The sequence below is a fragment of the Carassius auratus genome, chromosome 22, assembly GCF_003368295.1.
Source record: "Carassius auratus strain Wakin chromosome 22, ASM336829v1, whole genome shotgun sequence".
Lineage (NCBI taxonomy): Eukaryota > Metazoa > Chordata > Actinopteri > Cypriniformes > Cyprinidae > Carassius > Carassius auratus.
Window position 1 is genome coordinate 19,364,397 of NC_039264.1, and position 22,017 is coordinate 19,386,413.

Genomic DNA, 22,017 nt, shown 5'->3' on the forward strand with positions numbered 1-22,017 from the left:
ATATATATCCAATCAACAACTGATGCAGAGAACCAAGTCTCCACCCAACATTTCATTTCTTTTTCCAAATATCCATAAAACTCAGATGTACGTCACAATATGGAAGAAAAGATGATCTCTACACAGATTTAATTGCAACTTCAAATTTAGAGTTAAAAATAAAATGGCAGCGATGGTTGATGTGGAAAAACATGAAATGAAATGAAAATGTTTTGCCGATATTACGGGATGGCACATTGGTGCTTGTAAATTTTTATATTTCATATATATTTTCCATATATATTTAATATACATTTCAGATCAAACTGCATATGTTTTAGAATTGTATTTCATTATATATTATCACAACTATCATCCAAAGACTTCAGGGAATGTACTTTTGCTGCTTTTCACCATAAATTTTTCAGTAATTTATTCGTTTTTACTTGAAAAACCATGTATTTTGCCATTATTTTATATTAAAATTGTTGTTATTTAAAGTTCATCTTTCTAACCATCTTTTTGTGTTCCACAGTGGAGTTGGAGTGTTACTTTAAACATATTGTGAGTCATTTTGCTGCAATTAATAGTTAAAAGTGAAAAGGGTGAGCAAAGAAAGGTTAATGCGTGTCTATTTGTACAGAGGTCACAGTAACCTGACAGCAGGTCAGTGTGTGTCCGAGTAAACAGATGCTCTGAGCCAGATGTCTACTCGCTTGTGCAATAATCAGTAAATAAAAAGTGCTTCAAAGACTCAAAGAAACTGAATCCCTGCTCCTTAAAAACACATATTTTCTCAATACATACATACCTATTAAATTATATGGATAAAAGCCATTTTTCTCCAATGACAGCTCTCAGAACGAGAATCCAAACAGCTGATAAATGCATCACAGCCATCTAACAATTGATTAACATGACTTGAGTCCCTTTTAAGAAAGCAATATTATGATAGAGAGCACTTCACAATATGTTAACTGATGGACTGGAGTGATGTGGATTATTGTGATGTTTTAATCAGCTGTTTAGACTCTCATTCTGACAGCACCCATTCACTGCAGAAGATCCATTGGTGAGCAAGTGACATAACGCTACATATCTCCAAATCTGTTCCCATGAAGAAACAAACTCATCATCTTGGATGACCTGAGGATGAGTAAATTATAGGGTGCACTGTTCTGTTAAGTGTCTGTTGTTGTCTTTTTAAATCAATATTTCTGACACTTCAAATGATGTATACAAAAGGGTTTAATTAGTTTCTAACAAGGTTTTATTACACAAGACAATAACAGTAGTTATTAATAATAAAAACAAATACACATTACAGCTGTGCAAAATGTACAACTCCTATAAAATATCACAAGTTTTGAAAACAGATCATGTGTGTTCACATATAAATAAAAAAATAAGATTTGTCTTATAAAAATAATTTGTGATTCAGAAAAATAAAATGAAAGGAATGGAAACTATCATAAGCAGATGAGGATGTACAGATAGAAGACAGAAAAGAGACAGATGGAAAAAGAGTGACAGAGATGAACAATAAAACCAACAGATGGCCTGTCAGCTTTGAGAGAACAGTTAAAACAGAGAAGAAAACATAAAGCGCTAAATAAACGGTATGAAATAATGCACCCTGTTCAGTAATGAATATAAAGTCAGAAAGGACATGAAAAAAAGTTTTGTCAGACAGTCATTTAGTGTCAGGAACACTTCCATACACACACCGCCAAGCCTCCACCGAAGAACATGTAAAGCAGGTTCTTCACTTCGTGCGTAATTTCGAAACCGAAGCCCTCACCAATCACCACATGCCAAGAGCTCCCGAACTTCTTATCCATAGACTCCTTTATCATTTTGGCGGCGTTCTGTTGAGAAAGAACCAATGAACAATCACAAAGGAGACATCTCAACATCTCCTTAACATCTCATCTGCTTCTCCTAGATGGCAGTGAGAACTAACCTCATTATTTGAGACAAACTTCTCACACGCCGTTACGCAGAGCTCCATGGTCTCCACCCGCATCTCCTCAGACATATCTGTGTGCTGTGGAGGAAATATACTCTATGTTTCGGGTCAATTTGACCCGCATCGATTTTTCTGTTTTTCTTTAAGCTTTCTAACTTTTAGATTCTTACGGAGTTGTGAAACTTTGGATTATGAGAATTTATATTATGACTGAGATGTTTACGATTCATTTTGACCAATATTTCATGGTTAAAGGCAGTTGGACAGGCCCGAAAAACAAACTTTTATTGCATCTGACAGTCACTTGTTTCTCCAAAGAAATAAAGACTGTGCTGAAGATGTAAATTTTTATAAGTTCATGTAACAAATCAATGGTTTTTAGTGTTACCAATGCAATGCTCGACTGTTTGAGTTCAAGAAAGCACTAAGAAAGCATTTTCCAACCTTTTTTTGTATTGCTTGTTACGATATGGTTTATAACATTCATAATTTGTCATCAGTGGAGACTGAAGAAGTCCGTTCATGCAACAGTCTTTACCCGTATGAGAGGAAAGCTGTGTAGTCTCTTGTAGTCTGCTTCATCCTTCTTGCCATCGACGTACTCTGCCATGATGTTCAGCTCTAGATGAGATTAAATGGACATATTAACATATAAGAATTTATAGTTAACAAATCTAATATATCTTTAGGTTTAACGTTTATTTAATCGTTTTTGAAGCCGCGGTATGGTATCAGTAATACCATGATACTCTGATATACCACAGTACAACAAAGTTACTTAAAATAATACAATGGCATTTCAATCGTAAATTTCAATAAAATGCCATCACCTTGATTCAATGTCCAAACAACAATGCTTATACCATAGTACTTTTTGTTGAAGGAAATGTCAAATAAACATAATTTAGCGTATTTTTGAACAGTTAGTAATATCCCTGCATGCTTCTGAAGTGATTATTAGCTTTGTTTTGGAAAACGAACAGTAACCTATAAAGAAAACTGCTAGCTTGCTAAGCTAATTTGTATGACTTGGTCACTCGTTTTTATTTCTATTAGCGTTATATGATCTACCTAGGTGTTTAACGTTGCATATAAACTAGCTTGGAATTTAGCGTAATAAAAATTTACCGTAATAAAGAAAACTGAAGTTCAATGTGCTTAAACCGACATCGCTAGAGAGACATGTCCAGCATAGCAACCACTCCTCCGCGACAGCTGTGTGCTTGACCCCGCCCCCTGAACGCGTCGCTGGTCGTGATTGGTCCGTGGGCGTGTCGTTCATTCGTTCGTTCAAGAAAACGCCATGCACTGGCATGTGTCTAGTGAATTTCAATGGTCATTTGTTTCTGGTCTTCTTCATTTATGAGGACAGATAACTGAAAAAGTCAAATTTAAGAAGTATCCTTAAAACGATAGTTCACCCAAAAATTGCTGAAAATCGAGGATATCCAAGATGTAGCCTAGTCTATATGAGTTTGTTTCTTAATCTGAACAGATTTGGAGGAATTTAGCATTACTGTACATTACTTACTCACTAATGAATCCTCTGCAGTGAATGGGTGCCGTCAGAATCAAAGTCAGCTGATAAAAACCTTCACAATAATACACAAGTCCATCAATTAATGAATGCATTGTGAGCTGCATGATTGTAAGAAACAAATCCATCAAGACATTTTTAACTTCCAAACATTACTTTCAGCTAAAATATCTATAGGCATCTTATTAGGCTATTAATGTTGCTTTCTCCAGTGAAAAGTTACCTCTTCTGAATCAGGAGTGAAATATGCACAGATCAAGCGCCATTTACAAGCAAAAAAATAGTTCTAAGCAAATGTGTCAGAGATTTATGTATTATAGACTGCCATTTTGGCCAGAAGCTTCAATCTAAAGTTAAATAGTCTTAATGACGGGCTTGTTTCTTACAAACACACAGCTTTTGCTTCACAAGACATTAATTGATGGACTGCAAGTCAAGTCTTATTGGTCTTTTTTAAATAAATAAATACAAATAATAATAACAATTCAGAGAAAATGTACATTCTGTTCTCGTTTGCTTGCTTTGATGTCATTCCAAATCTTTAGGATGAATACTGACAAAGCTTCTAACCACGCAACGAGTAAATGTTGAGAGAATTTTCCTTTTTTTGGTATTTCTTTAAGCTCAGTATTTTATGAGCACAGACACCAGCTGTGTTTTATCCCCATGTAACCTTACTGCAGTCTGAGCAGGGTGAAGCCTGCTATCTAGATGCTGCATTGGTCCCACTACATTCATCTGCGATATTTACTCTCTTGCTTTTCACTGACCCTATTAAGCTCTAGATATATCTGTGCACAGCTGGTGAGTTTGCCCCAGATAACTGTCACACTGATCTAAGAGCTGTCAGTGAGATGCAATACTGCTCTGAGTATGACCATAACAGTTGCTTGTAGCCATTGACTTAGTATTTGTTTTTATCCATACTATGGAAGTCAACAGCTACTGTACCAGCAACTGTTGGGGTACTAACACTCTTCAAAATATCTCCTTTTTTGTTCAACAGAAGAAGGAAACTCAGGATTGGAACAACTTGAGTGGGATATGACAGAATTGTAATTTTTGCATGAGCAATCAAAAAATGCAAATGTTAACAGGATATAAAAATGCAATACAGCTAAATAGTTTCTCATATTTAATATTCAGGGAGAGCATTAAGCTATAGCCATTATAGTATGTAATGCATTGGATTGTGCTGATTTTGAGACACTCGATCATCTAAAAGCTTTTCATGAGTTTCCCAGACAGACCATGTTTTGATTTGTGGATTACAGGGGATTTTCAGTTTCTAGATAGACTTACAAATAAAAGCAGGGGGAGGGGAGAAGGGGAGAATCTAACCACTGATTTGAGCAAGATTATAAGCAAGAACCTTAGGAGGAGGAGGAGGAGAAAAGAGAGGAGGCTTGCAGCAGATGGGAGTCTGGAACATCATGACATTTACGGAGCATTACAACCAAGGAAAGTGTTTCTTTATGAATGTGTCTAACAAGTGTTGTGAGGAATAAAGGCAGCCGTTGTACACCATCCATGTCATAATATTATTTTTATGTGATTGTGGGAAGGATATACGAAGGATACCCAGCTGGCATATGAATATTGAAATTTTCAGTATTGCAAAGATTTAAATGAATTCAAATGGCAAATAGAGAGACTGTATAGAAGAGGAAATTCACACACACACACAGAGGATGTTACTGGTGTGAGAGAAGCAGCAGGGGTCGGTGTGATGGAGGGGGTCATAAACACTCATCTATAATTCAACAGCAGCAGCAACAACATCAAGAGAGCAATGAGAGGATGAGAATGACAATAACCAGCATTTGCATGAATTTGAGCCCATGAATTTGTGCATGTACCGTGTTATTTTATGTATATATTTTAAGCGTTTTGTTTTGGATTGGTTTATATTGGTTTAAATGCTTGTATAACAATGGTCAAAATAATCAGACCATCAAGATATTTTGTGGTTCAAAGTCCTAGAGAGACAGACAGATAAGTAAACAAGACAATGCATGCTTATAGTTCATTTTCTTCACAGTTTTAATATTTTCATCCACATTTGTCACATGAACATTTGTCACATTATCATTGTAGATCCTTGGTGGTGCAAATATGAAGAAGCACTATACAGACATCACAGCTGATCATCAACCAATAGCAAGAGTCAAATAAACAGGCACTTCTCTGTAAGCTTTTCTCTGTGAGGGGGCAAGTAGGACTAGATGCAGTGCAATGGTAACACGGCAAGATGCTAAAAACTGTTTTACATTCATATTATCATAGTGTGTGGGCTGCACATCAGATCTTCAAAATTTACTCTGATATTTAAGATGTTAAGCTTCAAATTAAACATTTTGGGTCTTGCTGTATCTGTGAGAAAAAGATACACAGCAGGGTAAAGACTCAGATGCCAAAAGACAAACATTTTAAACATGTTATGATAAAGATAAGACGTTATACACCTTTAAGTGCTGCCGGACTGAAATAACAAGTGCAGTGACCCTAAGGGATCGGTAATAAAGACAAGAAAGGAAAAAGCTGCTGTGGGAAAAAAGCTTAAGCTCCACTTTACATAAATAATGAAACAAGAGCAAGACAAGTGCTATGAAAATGAGCCACATCCATCATATTACAAAAACATTCTCTATATCTGAAGGGACCGTTGTGCGGTAATGCTTTGAGAAGAAGGGCATGAAATATCACAAGCAACACGAGACGCAAACAGACCTTTAAAAGCCCTCGGCAGCAGCTCTATCCAAAGTGACACAACCACACACACAGACAAATCCATTTCCAGTAGAAACAAGAACTCAGTGAGAGTGTAGCGCTACGGTAAAGATATTCTATACACAGACTGGGACCACAGCACAGTTGTAATACCTTTCAGGCCATTTTTGTCTTATTTACCCTTGCCCCAAAAAAGAAAGGTATCAACCCATGGCCCTGCTCACTGCCGGGGATGTGAGCTCTGAAGGCAGGGGTCAACAGGGTCCTTGACTGCCCCTCCAAACACATCCACATCTCGGTCAGTCCAGGGCACTATGTTCCCCAAGCGGGGCGACTCTGCACATGCCGCCAAAGCAGCAACCTCTGTTGGCGACAACACCCGGTCCCACAGGTTAAATAAGGAAAGCTCCCCAACAAGAGCCTGGGATGCATCAAACCGCCCGCCAAGGGTATCCTGCAGAGGAGCCAAGGAGAGTGGAAGGGTTACAAATGTATAAACATAATGTTGCATCAGAAATACTGTGCAAAAATGGTACCATTAAGGGTCCAACACCTTGTCACTGGGGTAGGACCCTCAAAGGCATACCTTTGTACCTTAACAACCCTTGAAAGATGCAAACATTGTCAGGAAAAAAATAGCAAAAGTTGGGGCACTTACCTTTAAAGGACAACTTTGTACCTTATCTACCCATTAAAAGGTGCATTTTAGAGGCTTTTTTGGGGGCTAAATAAGGTACAAAGATGTCCTGTTGAGAACACTGTGCCAGTGACAAGCATTTGCAAAACTGAAGGTACAGTTTTTGTAATTTTTTTTTTTTATAATTTTTTTTTTTTCAGAAATGAAGGTGTACCTTTAAGGTTGTATTCAGACTCGTCCAGGTCTTGCTCACCTGTTCCTGTCCCAGCACCAAGACGCCCCCAGATTTGATGGGGTGCCATGCGGACAATCCTTCACCACGTCCTCTCATCTTTCCACCTTGATATGCTTTCCAAACTCCATCCCGTAGGGTCCAACTCACACATATGTGCTGCCAGATGCCCTGGGGCAAAGATAGAGGCAGCTGTGCCACCTGTAAATGGAAGGAAGGGTTGAGTCCATCAACAAGGTTGCTATGGAAGGAAGATTTCGGGCAGGGTTCCTCAAATCTGGACCTGGAGGGCCACTGCTCTGCAGAGTTTAGCTCAAACCCTACTTATACTTTTGTAGTAACTCTAAAGACCTTGATTAGATTGCTCATGTGACTTTGACTTTGGGTTAGTGCTAAACTCTGCAGAGCAGTGGCCTTCCAGGCCCATATTTGTGGAGCCCTTGTGTAGTAGGTCTGACCTTATCATTGATGAGTAGTTCTGCTGGATTATGAATGCCCTGCAACAGGACAAGTTCATTCGGTTGTTCCGGTACAGCATAGGAAAATGGTGTCCCAATTCCATTCTCAGAAGGCTTGAGCCACAGACACACCGTGAAGGCGTACATCTCTGGAATATTACGCCGGACAAGCCCATACATGTAGTTAGTCCGCACAGGGAAGGAAAGTTTATACCCTTGTGGGTAACTGTAATCTGTAAGACCTGGGAAGGAAAGATCGAGAATGTGAGTTGAGACCATTTCATCCCCTTTCCCCTAAGTTTGACCAAACCTTCCTCCTTACTCTGTTCCAGCTCTGCAATACGCTCTTGCAGGGTGTTGATTCCCTGGTCTATGTGCTGGTGGTGGCTCTGGGTCTCTTTCCGGAGGTTCTTTCGCTCCTTCTCCAGCAGCCTAATCTTTTTTTCCAGCTCTCCCTCCAGATCCTCCACAGGCCTGCCAGGCTCGCCCACCACTACACTCCCCAGTGTGCTCACAGTATGCTCAGTGTGGTTCATCGCTGCCGGGCCAATCTCCAACTGCAAGATAATTATGCAAGAAGTCTATATCACAGAACCTAATACATCCTGTTCAACAAGTGTACCTGACTAAATTAGACCCATTTCAATTACAGGAACTCAGGAGAATGATTTGTTCTTGAATCAGATATACTTTTCGAATTAACTCTCTTTTTTTATTTGAGGATTTTGAGTGAACAATGACCTACATTTCGTTCTGTACCTAAAACAATTATTATATGGTTGGAGAAGACTTGGAATATGATGCATGAGTTATAAAAAATATGTTTTTATATTTTTTATGGTGCTTTTACATGCTTTTTGAATCTTGAAAACTCCCTGTAATTGCATAGAAAACAGTGACCACTACATTCTCTAAAAATTTTGCTTTAGTGCTCCGTGGAAGACAGAAAGTTGTGCGGGTTTTGGAAGGACATGAGGATGAGTAAATAAACTGTTAAATAAACATAGACATTTTACAGAAAATAAGGGTTTAAAAAATAATGAAATCTTGCCCTAATGAACAGGAAATATATATATTTTTTCAGCAATAACAAATCTGGTCCATAAGTCAATATCACAACATCTACAATTAAGGTGTGTACTTTTCTCTTTTTTTTCAGCAGGTTAAGTACTACAATATGAACAGGCACAATGAATTACCCCCCGATCTTGAACTTATGCACACATCCTTACCTACAAAACCATTTCCCCAGAATACCTCCATGGCACCAAATTCCAAAAACCTTTTAGACTTTTTTTATTATTATTAATGTTTATAGTGTCTCACACCAACCTCCAACTTCTCTATGCGATCTTTGAGTTGAAGAATCGCTCTCTCCAGTTCCTCCACAGCCCGCGCCGTCTGCAGTTGTACCGCAACCGAGCTGCTCACATCGTCCCCGGCCATGTGGCGACGGTTGCCCGCCCAAACCCCCATACTCCTCTCATGCAGACTCCTTTCCTCCAGCCCGCTCTCACACTCCGAGACTTTCCCGGTGAGCTCCGTGATGGTCCTCTGGTCCATGAGGATCTGGTCGTTTTGCTGCATGACGATCTGCCGGAGCTCCTCAGCGGTGGTGCGGAGGCTCCAGTCCTCCTCATCTGCAAACGGGTCATCGGCCTGTTCTCTAAAACCCCTGGATTTACAATCACTGATGGGCACAGCGGTACAAATGAGTCGATTGAGGGTGAACTGTTTCGGACTTGGCCCAGTCACGTCCCCGGTACTGAGCTCATTGAGCGACGGTATCTCCAGGCCGATGTCCAATCCGCCGCCGCCTTCATAAGATTCAGCACCATGGAGAGCTCCGAGCGGCCCGGCGTGCGCCACGGATCCAGACAGCGGATCCAGAAGCGACAGCGAGCGGTTGCCGGATAGCGGCTGGGGCGCGGCGGCCGAAGATCGTGAATACACGCTGGCGATGATGCAGATGACCGCGCCGAGAAAAGCCAAGAGGCCGGCGGAGACTAAAACCACGACGAACTTCATCTATTCGATTGAGATCTTAAATAAAACCGCTGGATGCAGGCTAGTTTTATAGAATTGTAATGTTTACAAACGATCGGTTTTCACCATCAGAGAACAGGTCTGAATGGAATGAAGGTCGATCGCATTGGCTATTTTTTCTTCTCCGCTCGCAGCAGATGATGCTGCACCTCCTCCTCTTCTGTTGCTAAGTGCCCCTCTGTCCGGTTTCTATGGCTACCGCGCGCAATAGAGGATGGTGAGAGACTGTGATGAAAATGCGTGATGTGTCACATTGATGTAAACAGCTTTGGGTCTCTTCATCACCATCTATGAATAGGCTACTCTGAACAGACTGTGTTACTGAAGAGAAAAATACACATTAGAACATTATGAGTGATTCTTGACATAAAAGAATTCTGTAATGAATCTCTGTCACTGATATGACAAAGATGTCTCATTTACGAGTGAATGTATTTAGTTAACGTATGATTTGGGCATCCTAACACGAGATAAAAAAAAAAAAAAAAACAATACATGACTTTATCAGATTTGGAAATGACAGTTCTGACCTTTAATTTCGTCTAAATTAATGATCAGCTGTTTAAACATCCCCTAAACTAGTGGTTATATGGTAGTATAGTATCTTCAACACAAAAAACTAAACGTTGATTAAATAAATCTCTTTGTTTATTTGATTAAAATAGAAGTTAAACCAATATTTTTTTCTGTGAGTGGGAGAGTAATTTTTCTTTCTGCTTAATTTTTATGTGGAAACCATGATACATTTTTTTTCAGGATTCTTTGAATACGTTCAAATGGACGGCATTTTTGAAATGCAATTGCTTTGTTTTGTAACAATGTAGATGTCTTTACAGTCACTTTTGATTAAATTAATGTGCCATTGCTGAATAAAAGTATTAATTTCTTACAAATTCTGACTGACCAAATGATTGAAGAGTAGTTCATATACACACAAAATTAAATAGTGAATTAAAGATACGCCACCTACTGGCGTATCAATGTACTCCAGCTCTATACTGTATTTCTTTTTTAAGTCACAAATTCCACACTTTTCAGACGCAAAGTCTTTTTACCTAAATAATCTGCCCTGATTTCTAAAATTTCTTAAATGATAAAATATTCTTATAAAAACATAAGTATCATTAACAATCTGCTAAAACATGGATGCAATGCACAAGCACATGGCCCAATATGCAACCTTAATTTAATTATATGGTTGAGGTATATCTTTAAAAACATATCTGTGGGTGTAGAGAATCAATAACAAACAAACAAAAAAGAAAATCAGTCTTATGTGTCCAAATTTCACTGACGAACAGATGGAAGCTGCTTCTGATTCACTTTATGTAGTTCTGCTTGAGTCATTAAAGCCATTAATGTTCAAACATAAATAAAAAGATATCGTCAGTTGCTTTGAAAAATACTTTCCACAGAGAAAAACAAAAGACATCCGTTTGGCTTTTCAGAAATCCAGCCACTCAGCCATTTTAAAACAGTTAGATGGAGAGATCTCGCCCCCCAGCACATTAAAGGCATAGTTCACCCAAAAAGTATTCAAGATGTACTAAAAGCTTACCGGACACAGTCCACATGGTGTCTTGACCAGGGCAGTGGGCTGAATTATGGGATTCACACCCCTGTAGAGCTGCACCTGATTGGACGACCTCAATGATTTAACAGGGGCGTGGAAATGTAAAAGCTCTGATAAATACGCAGGTGCCAACCCATTTCAAATCTTAAAAACAAAAAAATCAAATCTTGAAATGAATCCTGAAGTGGATAGGAAGCCAGTATAGTGAAGCTAAGACAGGGGTAATGTGCTCACACTTTTTAGTCCCAGTTAAAAGCTGAGCTGCTGCCTTTTGGACTAACTTTAAGCATTGAAGAGATTACTGATCCAAGTCATTGTTCATTAGAAAGGAATTACTTGATGATAAAGTCGAATGTCAACATTACTAATTACACATTCAAAGATAAATTTAAAGTTGAAGTGAATGCTGTATCGGATTCAGTCTACACACTATTGTATGCTCTTGCGATAGACTGGGAGAGTTTACAGACTGTTGGGTTGCCAGACCGCGCAAAATAAACACTGAAAACGGACTTAAAACCCAAGACCTCATTCAGAGACTTGCCTCTGTTGAATAAGAAGAAATATGCACCTTTTCATAAACTCGATGTTTTTTTAAAACAACGTCAAGAACTCACAACTGCGATTTAAAACGTTTATAACCGAAATAATCTCTTATAAGAAGCGGACGTGGCAACACCGACTGGCAGAGTGCGCCGCACCAGGTTCATACTGCGCTGGAGGACGAGAAGAATTCAGTTTAGACAAGAACGCTGATGGTGGTGAATTTAGCACATTTTAAAACCTATTCTCTTCATACATTTACTTAAGCTGATACTTGATTGGTACTCAATATTAATATTAATTAATACTTGGCAACGATTAATCGCATCCAAAATAAAAGTGTTTGTGTATATAATGTATGTTCGTGTACTGTGTATATATTATGTATATATAAAGACACACTCATTTTGAAAATATTTACATGTATATTTTCACATTTTCATATATAAATACATAATAATATATATTTCTTAAATATATGCATGCATGTGTGTGTATTTATATAAACAAAATAAATATAAACAGTACACACACATTTATTATGTACACAAAAACTTTTATTCTGGATGACCAGCACTAACATTAATATTGAATATTGATAGTGGTTAATATTATGATCAATGAACAGAAAATGTATTTGAAATATAAATCATTTATAACATTGTAACATTATTCATATCTTTCTTTTCACTTTTGATCTATTTAACGCAAAACTGCTAAATACGTATTTTCTTTCTTTCTTTCTTTTTTTATCTCTTTTCTTACGAATCCATACAATTTATTTGCATGGTTTAAAAAAAAAGATATTAAGACACAAAAAATGGTTTTCAACAATGATAATAAATAAGAAACATTTTAAATTAGCAAACGACCATATTTGATACAACATACGGTAGGCTATAACAATATAAGACTACTGAAAACACTGAGAAAATATTTTGCATCGTTTTAGCACTCAATAAAATATTTCATACCATAAACCAGCACTTACGTAAATCGCATTTTGTATTAAAAAAGAATAGGGGTCTGTGACAACACGAGTTAACACTGACAAAATTCATTTTGGGATGAATGAGGGTACAAGAATAACACAGCTTTCCTGCGCATGCGTGCTGCTCAGTTGCTATGGGTTACGTGACGAAACAATGTCCCGTCCAGCTGTGTTTGTTACAGCGTCGTTGGATACAGGGTTGTGTTCGGAAATATGGTTTATGATTCAAAACTGTAGATACTTTAATCTACATAATCACTCAGGACGGTAGAGTTTCCCAGCTCATATTGTCTATAGCCTACCGCATGTTATGCATGCGCTGAATGATAGTAAACTCATCTCTATGTAACGTTAGTTCAGAGTTTTCTGTCGGTATTTTTGACGTGTAACGTTACTGCAGCTTCAAGAGCGCAGACATGACAGCAGGTTCAGTGGCAGCACCTCAGATCATCCCCATCCGCCTTCCGCCTCCAGGAAGAGCCAAGCACGAGATTGAGTCCCGCACTCCTGTGGAGATCAAGTCCGGTGAGTCCGTGCGATGTTACCGGACACAGACAGACGTGCTCGTCTCGTGTTGATCTGCGTGTGTTTAATCTCGCACATGTCCCAGACTCCTCTGATGCGACTGTCCTGTACACGCTGGACGGCAGTAAGCCGGAGGTGATGAAGAGGCCGGGTTTCGGTGACAGCACTCTGAAGTACACCGAGCCTATCCGTTTACCCGCGGGGAAAGTGTCCGTGAGAGCCATGGCTGTCAGCACGTATGCATACTCTCTCTCTCACACACACACACACACACACTGTAAGTTGCATTAAAACTTTCCTGGATTTATTTATAGTTTTATTCTTGTCCCAAACCCTAATAATAAATGGAAAATAACATTTCAATGCTTTCATATCTGCTTATCTGAATTTTCTGTTCTGTTGCCATAAGAAATTTTGCATTCTCGCATATTTGAGTTCTCTAGCAAAATTATTTGTTGTTGTTTTATTTTGTAGGGGAATTTAAAAAAACACTGAAATATAATTATTCTTAAAAAAAATGTTTAATTACAGACAGTACATAAATTAATATTAACAATATGAAATAACTCACAAATTGTAAATAACATAATAATAAAACTTGTTACATAACTATAAACGTATTTACAAATTTTGATTATTTAAATTAAAAAAGATTTTACCAGTTTGTATATTGTGAAAAATTGGTATACACTATACATTTTTATACAAATTTAAACAGTTTATTTAAAAAAAAACTGTCCCATAGTTTTTATACATATAACCCTACATTTTTATCCCTAATAAAGTTTTGTCAGTGAAGAGCTTGAGATGAAATATGAAAAAGAATATTGATTTTATAGTGCATCATATACAGTCAAGTTATAATTTCATTTAATTTTGTCTATTTTTATTTTTCAAACATTTGAATATGAAATTAACCTAAGCAATTTTTTGAAAAATTATATAAATTTTTTTTAAAATGTAATTTCTACCACCGTCATTTCCATAATGCTACTGAACCCAATGCATCATTTAAAATATCACAGAATAATGCATTTATATCCATTGTTAGCAGACAAATTATACAAACTTTTGAGTGAAAAGAGAATTTATTTTCTCCATCAAATGTGCCTGTAGTTGAAAGAAACCCCAGACGACAAATTGTACCACAAACTGACTCAAATAAAGAGTAACGTTTGTAATGTAACACAGTGATGGCCGTCAGAGTGCAGTCGTCACCAAGGTTTTCATCGTGGCGCCATCTCCGTCTCAGGATCTGACTACAGGCCAAGAGGATGACACTTTGATTAACAGCCAGCCAATCAACGGCAAGGATGTCAGTTTTAAACCCATTCTGCTTTTAACGTTATATTATTGCATGCATTTAAAATTATGTATTATAAATCTTACTTTCACGTTGAACAGGAGGTGAGCAAAAATGGAGCTGGCATTTCCTCTAGTGAAAGTTTAGGTAAATCATTTGGTTCTAGATAGTGCATTTGTCTCACACGCAGACACAATACCTTGACTATCTTTTGCGCTCTTTTACATCAGATGTTCCCAGCAGTGAATCTCGCAGAGCTTTGAAAGGCCCTCGATTCCTGTCCCAACGCCTCGGCTCCAGTTCATCTGCTCGGCTGACGGCACAAAAAAACACGCAAGTAACGGTTTACAACAAATATATAGAGCCTTTCAAAAATAACCCTCACCATGATGGTGATCACTGTTCTCTCAAGCTATAAACAAAATACACCCTCCATTTTTTGTCTCAATTCCACCAGAACCAGAGCATAGATGCGGAAAACCTCTTGAAAACTTTGACGAGCACTCAGATATCACGGATCCAGAGAGAGACAGATTTCCTTAGGTGGGTTATATATGCTTCTAGTCAATATATGTATTGTTTAAATATGTTTATGTTAATATCGATCTTTCTGAAGATGTCCAAAGTGCCTGAGTCATCGCCCTTCGGATCCTTTCGCCCGATTCTGTCTGCACTGCGGCGCACCAGTGCCTCCAATACCCGGTCAAAGGCTGCCCCCTACTGAAGGAGGACAGGTACTACATATTATTCAGCGATACTCAGATAACCAGATCATTTTACTATAAAATGAGTTTGTGCTGTGATTTTTCACAGATGGGTCTATGTGTGCATTGTAAAGCCATGGTGCCTCTCAATACGGCCACATGTGTGGTGTGTGAGTCTCCTCTGACTCAACAACTGCAGCCGCAGGCTAGTCGGAGACTACAGGTAAATTCTCACCTGTAGTAGAGCAATCCTATGAGTCTATTACATGTACTTATTAGTTGTTATTCTAGGATAAGCTCATCTGTCACTCTTGTGGGACGGGAAACCCTGCTCATATCACACACTGTGTCACCTGTGAATCCCAGCTGCTTCAGCAAACCACAGTAAGAGCCCCGGCTACAAGAAACCAGCATCGTCTGCCTTAGCTAATCAGAATTATTATTTAATAATTATTAGGATGGTGACAGGACACTATTATAATGGTGTTTTTCATTCCACAGCCGTATTTGAGCGGACAGAGAGCTGCACCTGTACCCAGCTCACAGGGCAAAATGATTTTCTGCTCCAAGTGTAATAGAGTCAACCACTCGGATGCTCGATTCTGCGACTGGTGTGGGGCAAAGGTGACAAAACAGAACGGTTTTGTAAATATTTTTAAGTTAGGCATATGAAGCATATCTATGGCAGGATAAAGTCATTTCAGAACGATCATATTTATGAGTTAAACACTCCACAAAATTTTATTTGAGCCCTGAGTTTCTGAGTTGAGGGACATGTCCATGAGAAAATATGTTGCACACAATTAATATGGCATTTCTATTATTTCCAGTACATTTGTTGAAATTAATAAAAACTAGCTAAGTTGGATGGACGAAATATGATACTTCTGTGCAGTTATGATAGAATATGCAACAATTCAGTTTACAGCAACAGCATCAGAAAAATAAAAAAAACATATTTATTATTCATCATTTTGTAGAATTGAAAGAGTAGTAGAGTAAAATTTTTTGTAGAAAAGGTACCACCAAAGTGGTTAGACAACTGATGTTGTACAGTAGTTACAACTTCCCAACTCTAAATAAAAAACTTTTTGTATTTTTGTATTAGCTCGCAAATACGAAACTTTCAGAAAGGCGAATTTCAGTCGTGGCTGAAATTTGTTTTTTTAATCCAACCATTTATCTTGTTGTGAACAGTCCTTAAATTTGCGACAACATTAACCACTGTTCATCAAACTTTCACAGCTAAAATCCAGGGATTTTTTTAGGAATCCATTTAATTAGGAATCTTTTGGAGGGCAAAGGATTTCACAACAGGTTAAGGTTGGTCACAGATTCAATGCGTTGATCAACAGAAAGCTGCTTTGTTTGAAATTTTGCCAAAATTTCGCAAACATGTTAAGACTACGTAATAAACATAAACAGTGATATTCTTTCATTTTTAATGAGACACCAACTACAGCCTTGTATGTACCACCTCAACTTCCTGTTTCAATAGGAAATATAGGAAAGAAAACTTAATCGTCAAACAGTTTAATGTCCTCAAACTGTTCTGTCACTGAAAATTTTAATGGAACTGTATATTTGGTGTAAATTATAATATGAAGATTCAGTCAGAATATCATTGCATATCATTGGCAATCTTTGTGTAAACTGGACTGCCTTCTAATGTTGTGTTTATACTCACAGCCCGGCCACAAAGCCAGCTCTGTGACTTGTTCTCAGTGTGGAGCTAGCAGCCATCCTTATGCTAATTACTGCGGTGGCTGTGGTGTCTTCCTGGACGGCCCACCCAGGACGCCCTCACATGTAAACCAGGGACAGGACACACAGGAAGCTGATCAGGTACAGTACACAGCCTGTTTAGCGCTTATTAAAAGCGTACAGTATTATATCATCCTCCTCTTCACTCTTTCTCATATAGTCTTCAGCCTCCTGGCAGGCAGTCCATGCACCTGAATCAACAACTGAGCTTCCAGCGGCTGGTTTGCGCATGTGCGCAGATGCACAGACGCAGACGGTGGGTCTGTTTTTCCCATCCAGCACAGAGCTGAAAAAACTGAGCAAGCAGAGAGAGGCGGAGCTTTGCAGACAGGAGCAGATGAGTGACAGGAAGCCCCTCCTCACTGCCATTAGTCCCGGCCGAGGTACACTATTATATAATATACCTTTTCCAAATAAATAAACATGACTTCTACAGATATTTATGTGGTGTGTGTGTACGTTTATCATGTAGGATACTGGAGGAAGCAACTGGATCACATTTGCGCTCATCTGCGCAGTTACACTCAGAATAATACTGAGTTTAGAGCTCTGATTGGAGAACCTCGTCTGGGCAGAGTAAGAGCAGAACTATACTAGACATTTATATATATATATATATATATATATATATATATATATATATATATATATATATATATATATATATATATATATATGTATGTATGTATTAGGGCTGTCAGTTTAAAGCGCTAGCTTAATTAGATATGAAAAATAACGCAATTAAAGTATTTTAACGCACTGGCCCCGCCCCCCAGACCTGTACATCATCTTATGTGTAATACAGTTAACATGATGCAATGCAACAACTACATCAATGCAGTTATACCCTAAAATCCAAGATATTGGAGCAAAAAATTCCCCTGTGTTAGTTTTTGTCTCATATTTATATCGTAAAATGTCAAACGAGCAGGGAGAGCAGTCTTGCAGAAGTGCTCATTTTTGTCCCGGATATAACGAGTGCAAATTTTTCAGTTCAGTAAATAAGAAGTTGATATTTGGTTTATAATTGTTGTGCGTCTCCGAGAAACACAGGTGTTTAGTGAGCCGTGTACTGAATCCCTGAATGAATCGAACGTTTGAACGAATCAAATGAATGAATGACATTTACTGCCACCTGCTGGCAGATTTCGTTTCGTTTCGATTTAGAGTATCATTTCATAAATAATAATTTTTTTTTTTTTAAATCTGTCATCACTAGTATTATGAATACTGTTGTAACAAAGGTTTTTTGGTCACTAGTGACTTTCAGTATATTATCAAAAATTACTGAGATGTTTTAATGTTAGGCCGTTGTACCCTAAATGTTTTCGTTGAATCAAATCAAATATTTCTTTCTAAAGCTACAATTTGTAATGTCCACTTGATGCATTCTCATTTAACACAAAATAGCTTTAAATAATCTTTTTGTGGGTTTTTCACAGTCAAATTAAAAAAAATGTAATTGACTGACAGCCCTAATACATACATACATATACATATATGTATATATATAATACATTTGTTTACTCATTACTATTCATTTATGTTATTTTTTATTACAGATTTGTATTTTTAATCCTTTATTATTATTATTATGTTGCTGTTGTTGTTATTATGAACATTTTGTGTTTGTCATTCTTCCTTCTAGATGATATCAGCTGTTATTGAGGAGGACAGCTATGAAGTCAGTCTGCGCATTAACTTCCTCTCTGCCTCACCGGAGGGATCCAGGGTCAGAAACACTCCTGAGAGCTTTTATATCGAGTCTAAAGAGAGCCTCTTGAGTACTGCATGTTTTTCGGTCTGGGAGATCATGTTCGTGTTGTCTCTTTGCAGTCGTCTTCTGTCGGCCAGCAGAGCAGATCTGTGGCATCAGAGAGTCAGAACCTCAGTGCTGTGACAGAAGGCAGGAAGTCAGCCAGTCCGGGTACTGACACAACTTTGTTTTGCTTATATATAAAATAACTTAAAAAAAAAGTTATTTTATTTAAATTTTAAAATAACTCAAATGAATAAATAGTTTATTAATAATAATTTACAATAGTAATAAAATATGAGGCATCAACATATTTATTAATGATACATAATTTACCATTCAATTATTTCTCTTTACTTGCACAGACAGTAACATTAATACAGCAGGATCGTCATCCAACAGAAAGAATCAGAAAAAGATCTGGAGCTCAGACGCCAAGCAGCCGGTCAGAATCACACACACATACACTGACTTAAACCTTTTTATTTGATAGTCAAAGAAACAGTACAGTAGGAATGTTAATGTCTTTCTCAGGAGTCTAAAGACAGTCTGCTTCTTAAGGAGGTGGGGCCTGAGGGGCGGGGCCAGATCTCAGCCGTGCAGCAGCTGTTGGATGAGGTGAAGCTAAAGAACCAATTAATCACAGCTCCAAAAAACCCACAGCAATTTAAAGGGGACGTTTTATGTTTTTTTTCAGTCTGTATATTTTTTAGTGCATGTAAGCAATCTGCAAGTCCAAAATGAGATATTCTATGAATGTCATGCTTGTCATATTCACCGGTTATTGTAAAGGGCATTACATTTCCAACATAAGCTATAAGTGGTAGACTGGGCCAACTGACCAATCAGAGCAGACTGGACTTTTCAGAAAGCGGGTTTTAAAGGATTAAATGGAGCGTTCAGATAAAGAGTGAAAACAGTGAAAACATCAAATCATCAACTTTCATGTAGACCACTGAACAAAACTATGAATATATAAAGAAGCAAAATAGGGGCCCTTTAAGGTGGATTTTTAGTATTCTTTTCCAAAGTTTTGTCGATGAAATGTAGTAATTTCTGCTGGAATCCACATAATTTTGCAAAAGATTTCGCATACAGATATCATAAAAAAATAAAGTTGATGAAGCAGATCTTTTCCATGTTGAAACAGAATGCTTTGTAAATTGCTAGACCTTTTTAAAGGGATAGTTCACCCAAAAATGAAAACTTTATCATTAATTACTCACCTTTGTATCGTTCCAAACCCTTAAGATATTTTTTATGAAATACGTCAGCTTTCTGACCCTGCATAGACAGCAATGCAACTACCAAGTTCAAGGCCCAGAAATTTAATAAAGACATCATTAAAATAGACCATGTGACATCAGTGGTGCAACCTTCATTTTATGATCTTGAACGTGTTAGTTAATTCCAAGGTGCAAGGTGCAAAAACTCTCAGATTTCATAAAAAAATATCTTAATGAAGATCTTACAAGTTTGGAACAATGCTAGGGTGAGTAATTAATGACAGAATTTTCATTTTTGGTTGAACTGTCCGTTTAACTGTGAAATTTTGCCAACATTTCTCTAATGCGAGCACTCTTTTAGATGTACTTGGAATCTTTTGTGTAGCTGCATATATTTATAGAAGGTGTGTTTAAAATGATGGCATATCTGCAGGGTGCTGACCCAGCATGTTTGGGAATTGATGGGCGTCCCGCTCTGGTTGCTGCAGTGTTAAACGGGCATCATGATGTCATTCCTGTGCTGGTGCAGAGAGAAGCTGATGTTAACCACGCATCTGGACCGTGAGTTTGAAACAAGTCCCTTTCAATTTCCTGTTGACATATCTAGTAATAATCTGAGCCAAATGAATCCTTTCAATCATCTGTGGCGGCCACAGGTTGAATAACACGGCGCTGCATGAGGCTGCAGCTCTGGGAAACGAAGGTCTGAGGAGTGTTGAGATACTGCTGGGGTGAGTTTCACAAACGTTAATGGTGAGACCATTACAAAGGCATGTTTTAAAAAAGATCTTATTCTTGTGCAGGTGTAATGCAAGTATCAGAAAGCAGAACAATCGTGGACAGACGGCGTATGATATTGCCGTGGCTGCCGGGAGCAGGTCTGTGGTGACTCTGATGGCAGCTCACATGGGACAGGATCTGCTACAGCGCCACACCAAGGCCAGGAGCCCATCTGGACTGGATACGTTCTCTTGAGACAATCCACATCTTAACCAACTGACATATCCAAGCGAAAATATTGATTATTAATTATATAATTATTTCATTTGTATTTACTTGAACATATAAATTTAAAATGCATTATGGACGCTTGTTACCAAAACAGGATAAAACGTTTTTTTTAAAGCAATTGCAACTTTTTATCTCACAATTCTGACTTTTTTTCTTGCAATTTAAAAAAATGAACGGAATTTTTAAAAAGTCCCTTATATTAACTTAAAGTCAGACTTGCATTACAATATTCTAAGATGGCACAATTACCTTTTTTGTTTTTCTAATCTTTTTAATTTCACACTCACTAGTTCATTATGTAGTGTTAAAATGCTGTTCTTCATTGTTCTACTTTATACTGTGTTGTCAAGCTAGCTAAATTTAACGGGGAGAAAAAGGTTAATATTTTTGCGATGTATACAACAGAAGTCACTTTCAGATCAAGCCGTTTTTGTTTAGTCAACAAGGCAAAATTGCATCAACAACTTAAACCCCGAATTTTTTCACGCAAAATCGAATACTATTGAAATGAATGGATTTTGTCTTGGAACGTTTTCTGAACAACTTTGAGTTTTATGTCTATTTTACTAATAACTGTGAGTTTTAGAGAGCAGTATACACAATAATTATTTCCCTTAACTGTCCAAGAAAAAAGCAACTTGGGAATGACTACTCTTTTGAGTAGTGATGTACTGAAGTGATATCCTGAATGATGTACTTTTCTCCGTCATAAAGTCTTTCCAAAGAGATGTTTGCGCATGTTCTGTTTGTCTGTCTTTCTATCTTCATACTAGTGCTGTGAAACTATTAATCACATTGAAAATAAACGTTTTTGTTTACATGATATATGTGTGTGTGGTTACTGTGTCTATTTATTATGTATATATTTAAGAAAAATATGTTATGTGTATATATTATATATATGTACATATATTTTTAAATACATAGTGTGTGTGTGTATTTATTTATACATATTAAATGAACACCGTGAACACACACATATCATAAAAAAAAAAAAGTTTAATTTCGGTTCGATTAATCGCGATTAATCCAA

General features: G+C 37.6%; 3 protein-coding genes across 7 annotated transcripts; 1 reads left to right on the top strand and 2 right to left on the bottom strand.

Annotated features, from left to right (window-relative positions):
- Positions 1 to 1,209: 1,209 nt before the first annotated feature.
- LOC113039928 (dynein light chain 4, axonemal) lies at positions 1,210 to 3,196 on the bottom strand. 4 transcript variants are annotated; one of them, XM_026198095.1, is made up of 4 exons: positions 3,077 to 3,196; positions 2,487 to 2,569; positions 1,943 to 2,026; positions 1,210 to 1,847 (listed from the first exon to the last, which is right to left on the bottom strand). In XM_026198095.1, exons 2-4 carry the CDS (start codon positions 2,556 to 2,558, stop codon positions 1,683 to 1,685), a joined length of 321 nt encoding a protein of 106 aa, XP_026053880.1. In that variant the 5' UTR covers positions 2,559 to 2,569; positions 3,077 to 3,196; the 3' UTR covers positions 1,210 to 1,682. The 4 variants fall into 4 exon arrangements, with proteins under 4 accessions (XP_026053880.1, XP_026053878.1, XP_026053879.1 ...); XM_026198093.1 differs by having other exon boundaries at positions 1,943 to 2,044; XM_026198094.1 differs by lacking the exon at positions 3,077 to 3,196 and adding an exon at positions 2,779 to 3,046 and having other exon boundaries at positions 1,943 to 2,044.
- Positions 3,197 to 5,510: 2,314 nt separating this feature from the next.
- nptxrb (neuronal pentraxin receptor b) lies at positions 5,511 to 9,818 on the bottom strand. Of its 2 annotated transcripts, none has more exons than XM_026198098.1 (5): positions 8,875 to 9,818; positions 7,865 to 8,099; positions 7,543 to 7,784; positions 7,067 to 7,285; positions 5,511 to 6,669 (listed from the first exon to the last, which is right to left on the bottom strand). In XM_026198098.1, the coding sequence occupies exons 1-5, from the start codon at positions 9,568 to 9,570 to the stop codon at positions 6,436 to 6,438; spliced, it is 1,626 nt and encodes a 541-aa protein (XP_026053883.1). In that variant the 5' UTR covers positions 9,571 to 9,818; the 3' UTR covers positions 5,511 to 6,435. The 2 variants fall into 2 exon arrangements, with proteins under 2 accessions (XP_026053883.1, XP_026053884.1); XM_026198099.1 differs by having other exon boundaries at positions 7,106 to 7,285; positions 8,875 to 9,814.
- Positions 9,819 to 12,828: 3,010 nt separating this feature from the next.
- On the top strand, positions 12,829 to 21,800 carry dzank1 (double zinc ribbon and ankyrin repeat domains 1). The gene is made up of 21 exons (XM_026198097.1): positions 12,829 to 12,962; positions 13,096 to 13,220; positions 13,306 to 13,456; positions 14,412 to 14,535; positions 14,625 to 14,670; positions 14,754 to 14,860; positions 14,981 to 15,066; positions 15,140 to 15,257; positions 15,337 to 15,450; positions 15,519 to 15,611; positions 15,729 to 15,851; positions 16,917 to 17,072; positions 17,152 to 17,374; positions 17,464 to 17,567; positions 18,640 to 18,723; positions 18,828 to 18,918; positions 19,113 to 19,192; positions 19,282 to 19,365; positions 20,407 to 20,534; positions 20,630 to 20,704; positions 20,777 to 21,800. Exons 1-21 carry the CDS (start codon positions 12,850 to 12,852, stop codon positions 20,946 to 20,948), a joined length of 2,397 nt encoding a protein of 798 aa, XP_026053882.1. The 5' UTR covers positions 12,829 to 12,849; the 3' UTR covers positions 20,949 to 21,800.
- The last annotated feature ends 217 nt before the right edge of the window (positions 21,801 to 22,017 follow it).

Excerpts from the sequence above, each read along its gene's own strand:
- nptxrb (XM_026198098.1), bottom strand. The coding sequence starts at position 9,570 with ATGAAGTTCGTCGTGGTTTTAGTCTCCGCCGGCCTCTTGGCTTTTCTC. Across the intron at positions 7,286-7,542 it reads AACTACTCATCAATGATAAG|GTGGCACAGCTGCCTCTATC; the intron begins GTCAGACCTACT and ends TTCCATTTACAG. Across the intron at positions 6,670-7,066 it reads GTCTGAATACAACCTTAAAG|GATACCCTTGGCGGGCGGTT; the intron begins GTACACCTTCAT and ends GCTCCTCTGCAG.
- dzank1 (XM_026198097.1), top strand. The coding sequence starts at position 12,850 with ATGTCCCGTCCAGCTGTGTTTGTTACAGCGTCGTTGGATACAGGGTTG. Across the intron at positions 15,067-15,139 it reads AGAGAGACAGATTTCCTTAG|ATGTCCAAAGTGCCTGAGTC; the intron begins GTGGGTTATATA and ends ATCTTTCTGAAG. Across the intron at positions 15,612-15,728 it reads AGCTGCTTCAGCAAACCACA|CCGTATTTGAGCGGACAGAG; the intron begins GTAAGAGCCCCG and ends TTCATTCCACAG.
- LOC113039928 (XM_026198093.1), bottom strand. The coding sequence starts at position 2,558 with ATGGCAGAGTACGTCGATGGCAAGAAGGATGAAGCAGACTACAAGAGA. Across the intron at positions 2,045-2,486 it reads ACAGCTTTCCTCTCATACGG|AGTATATTTCCTCCACAGCA; the intron begins GTAAAGACTGTT and ends CCCGAAACATAG. Across the intron at positions 1,848-1,942 it reads AGTTTGTCTCAAATAATGAG|AACGCCGCCAAAATGATAAA; the intron begins GTTAGTTCTCAC and ends CTTTCTCAACAG.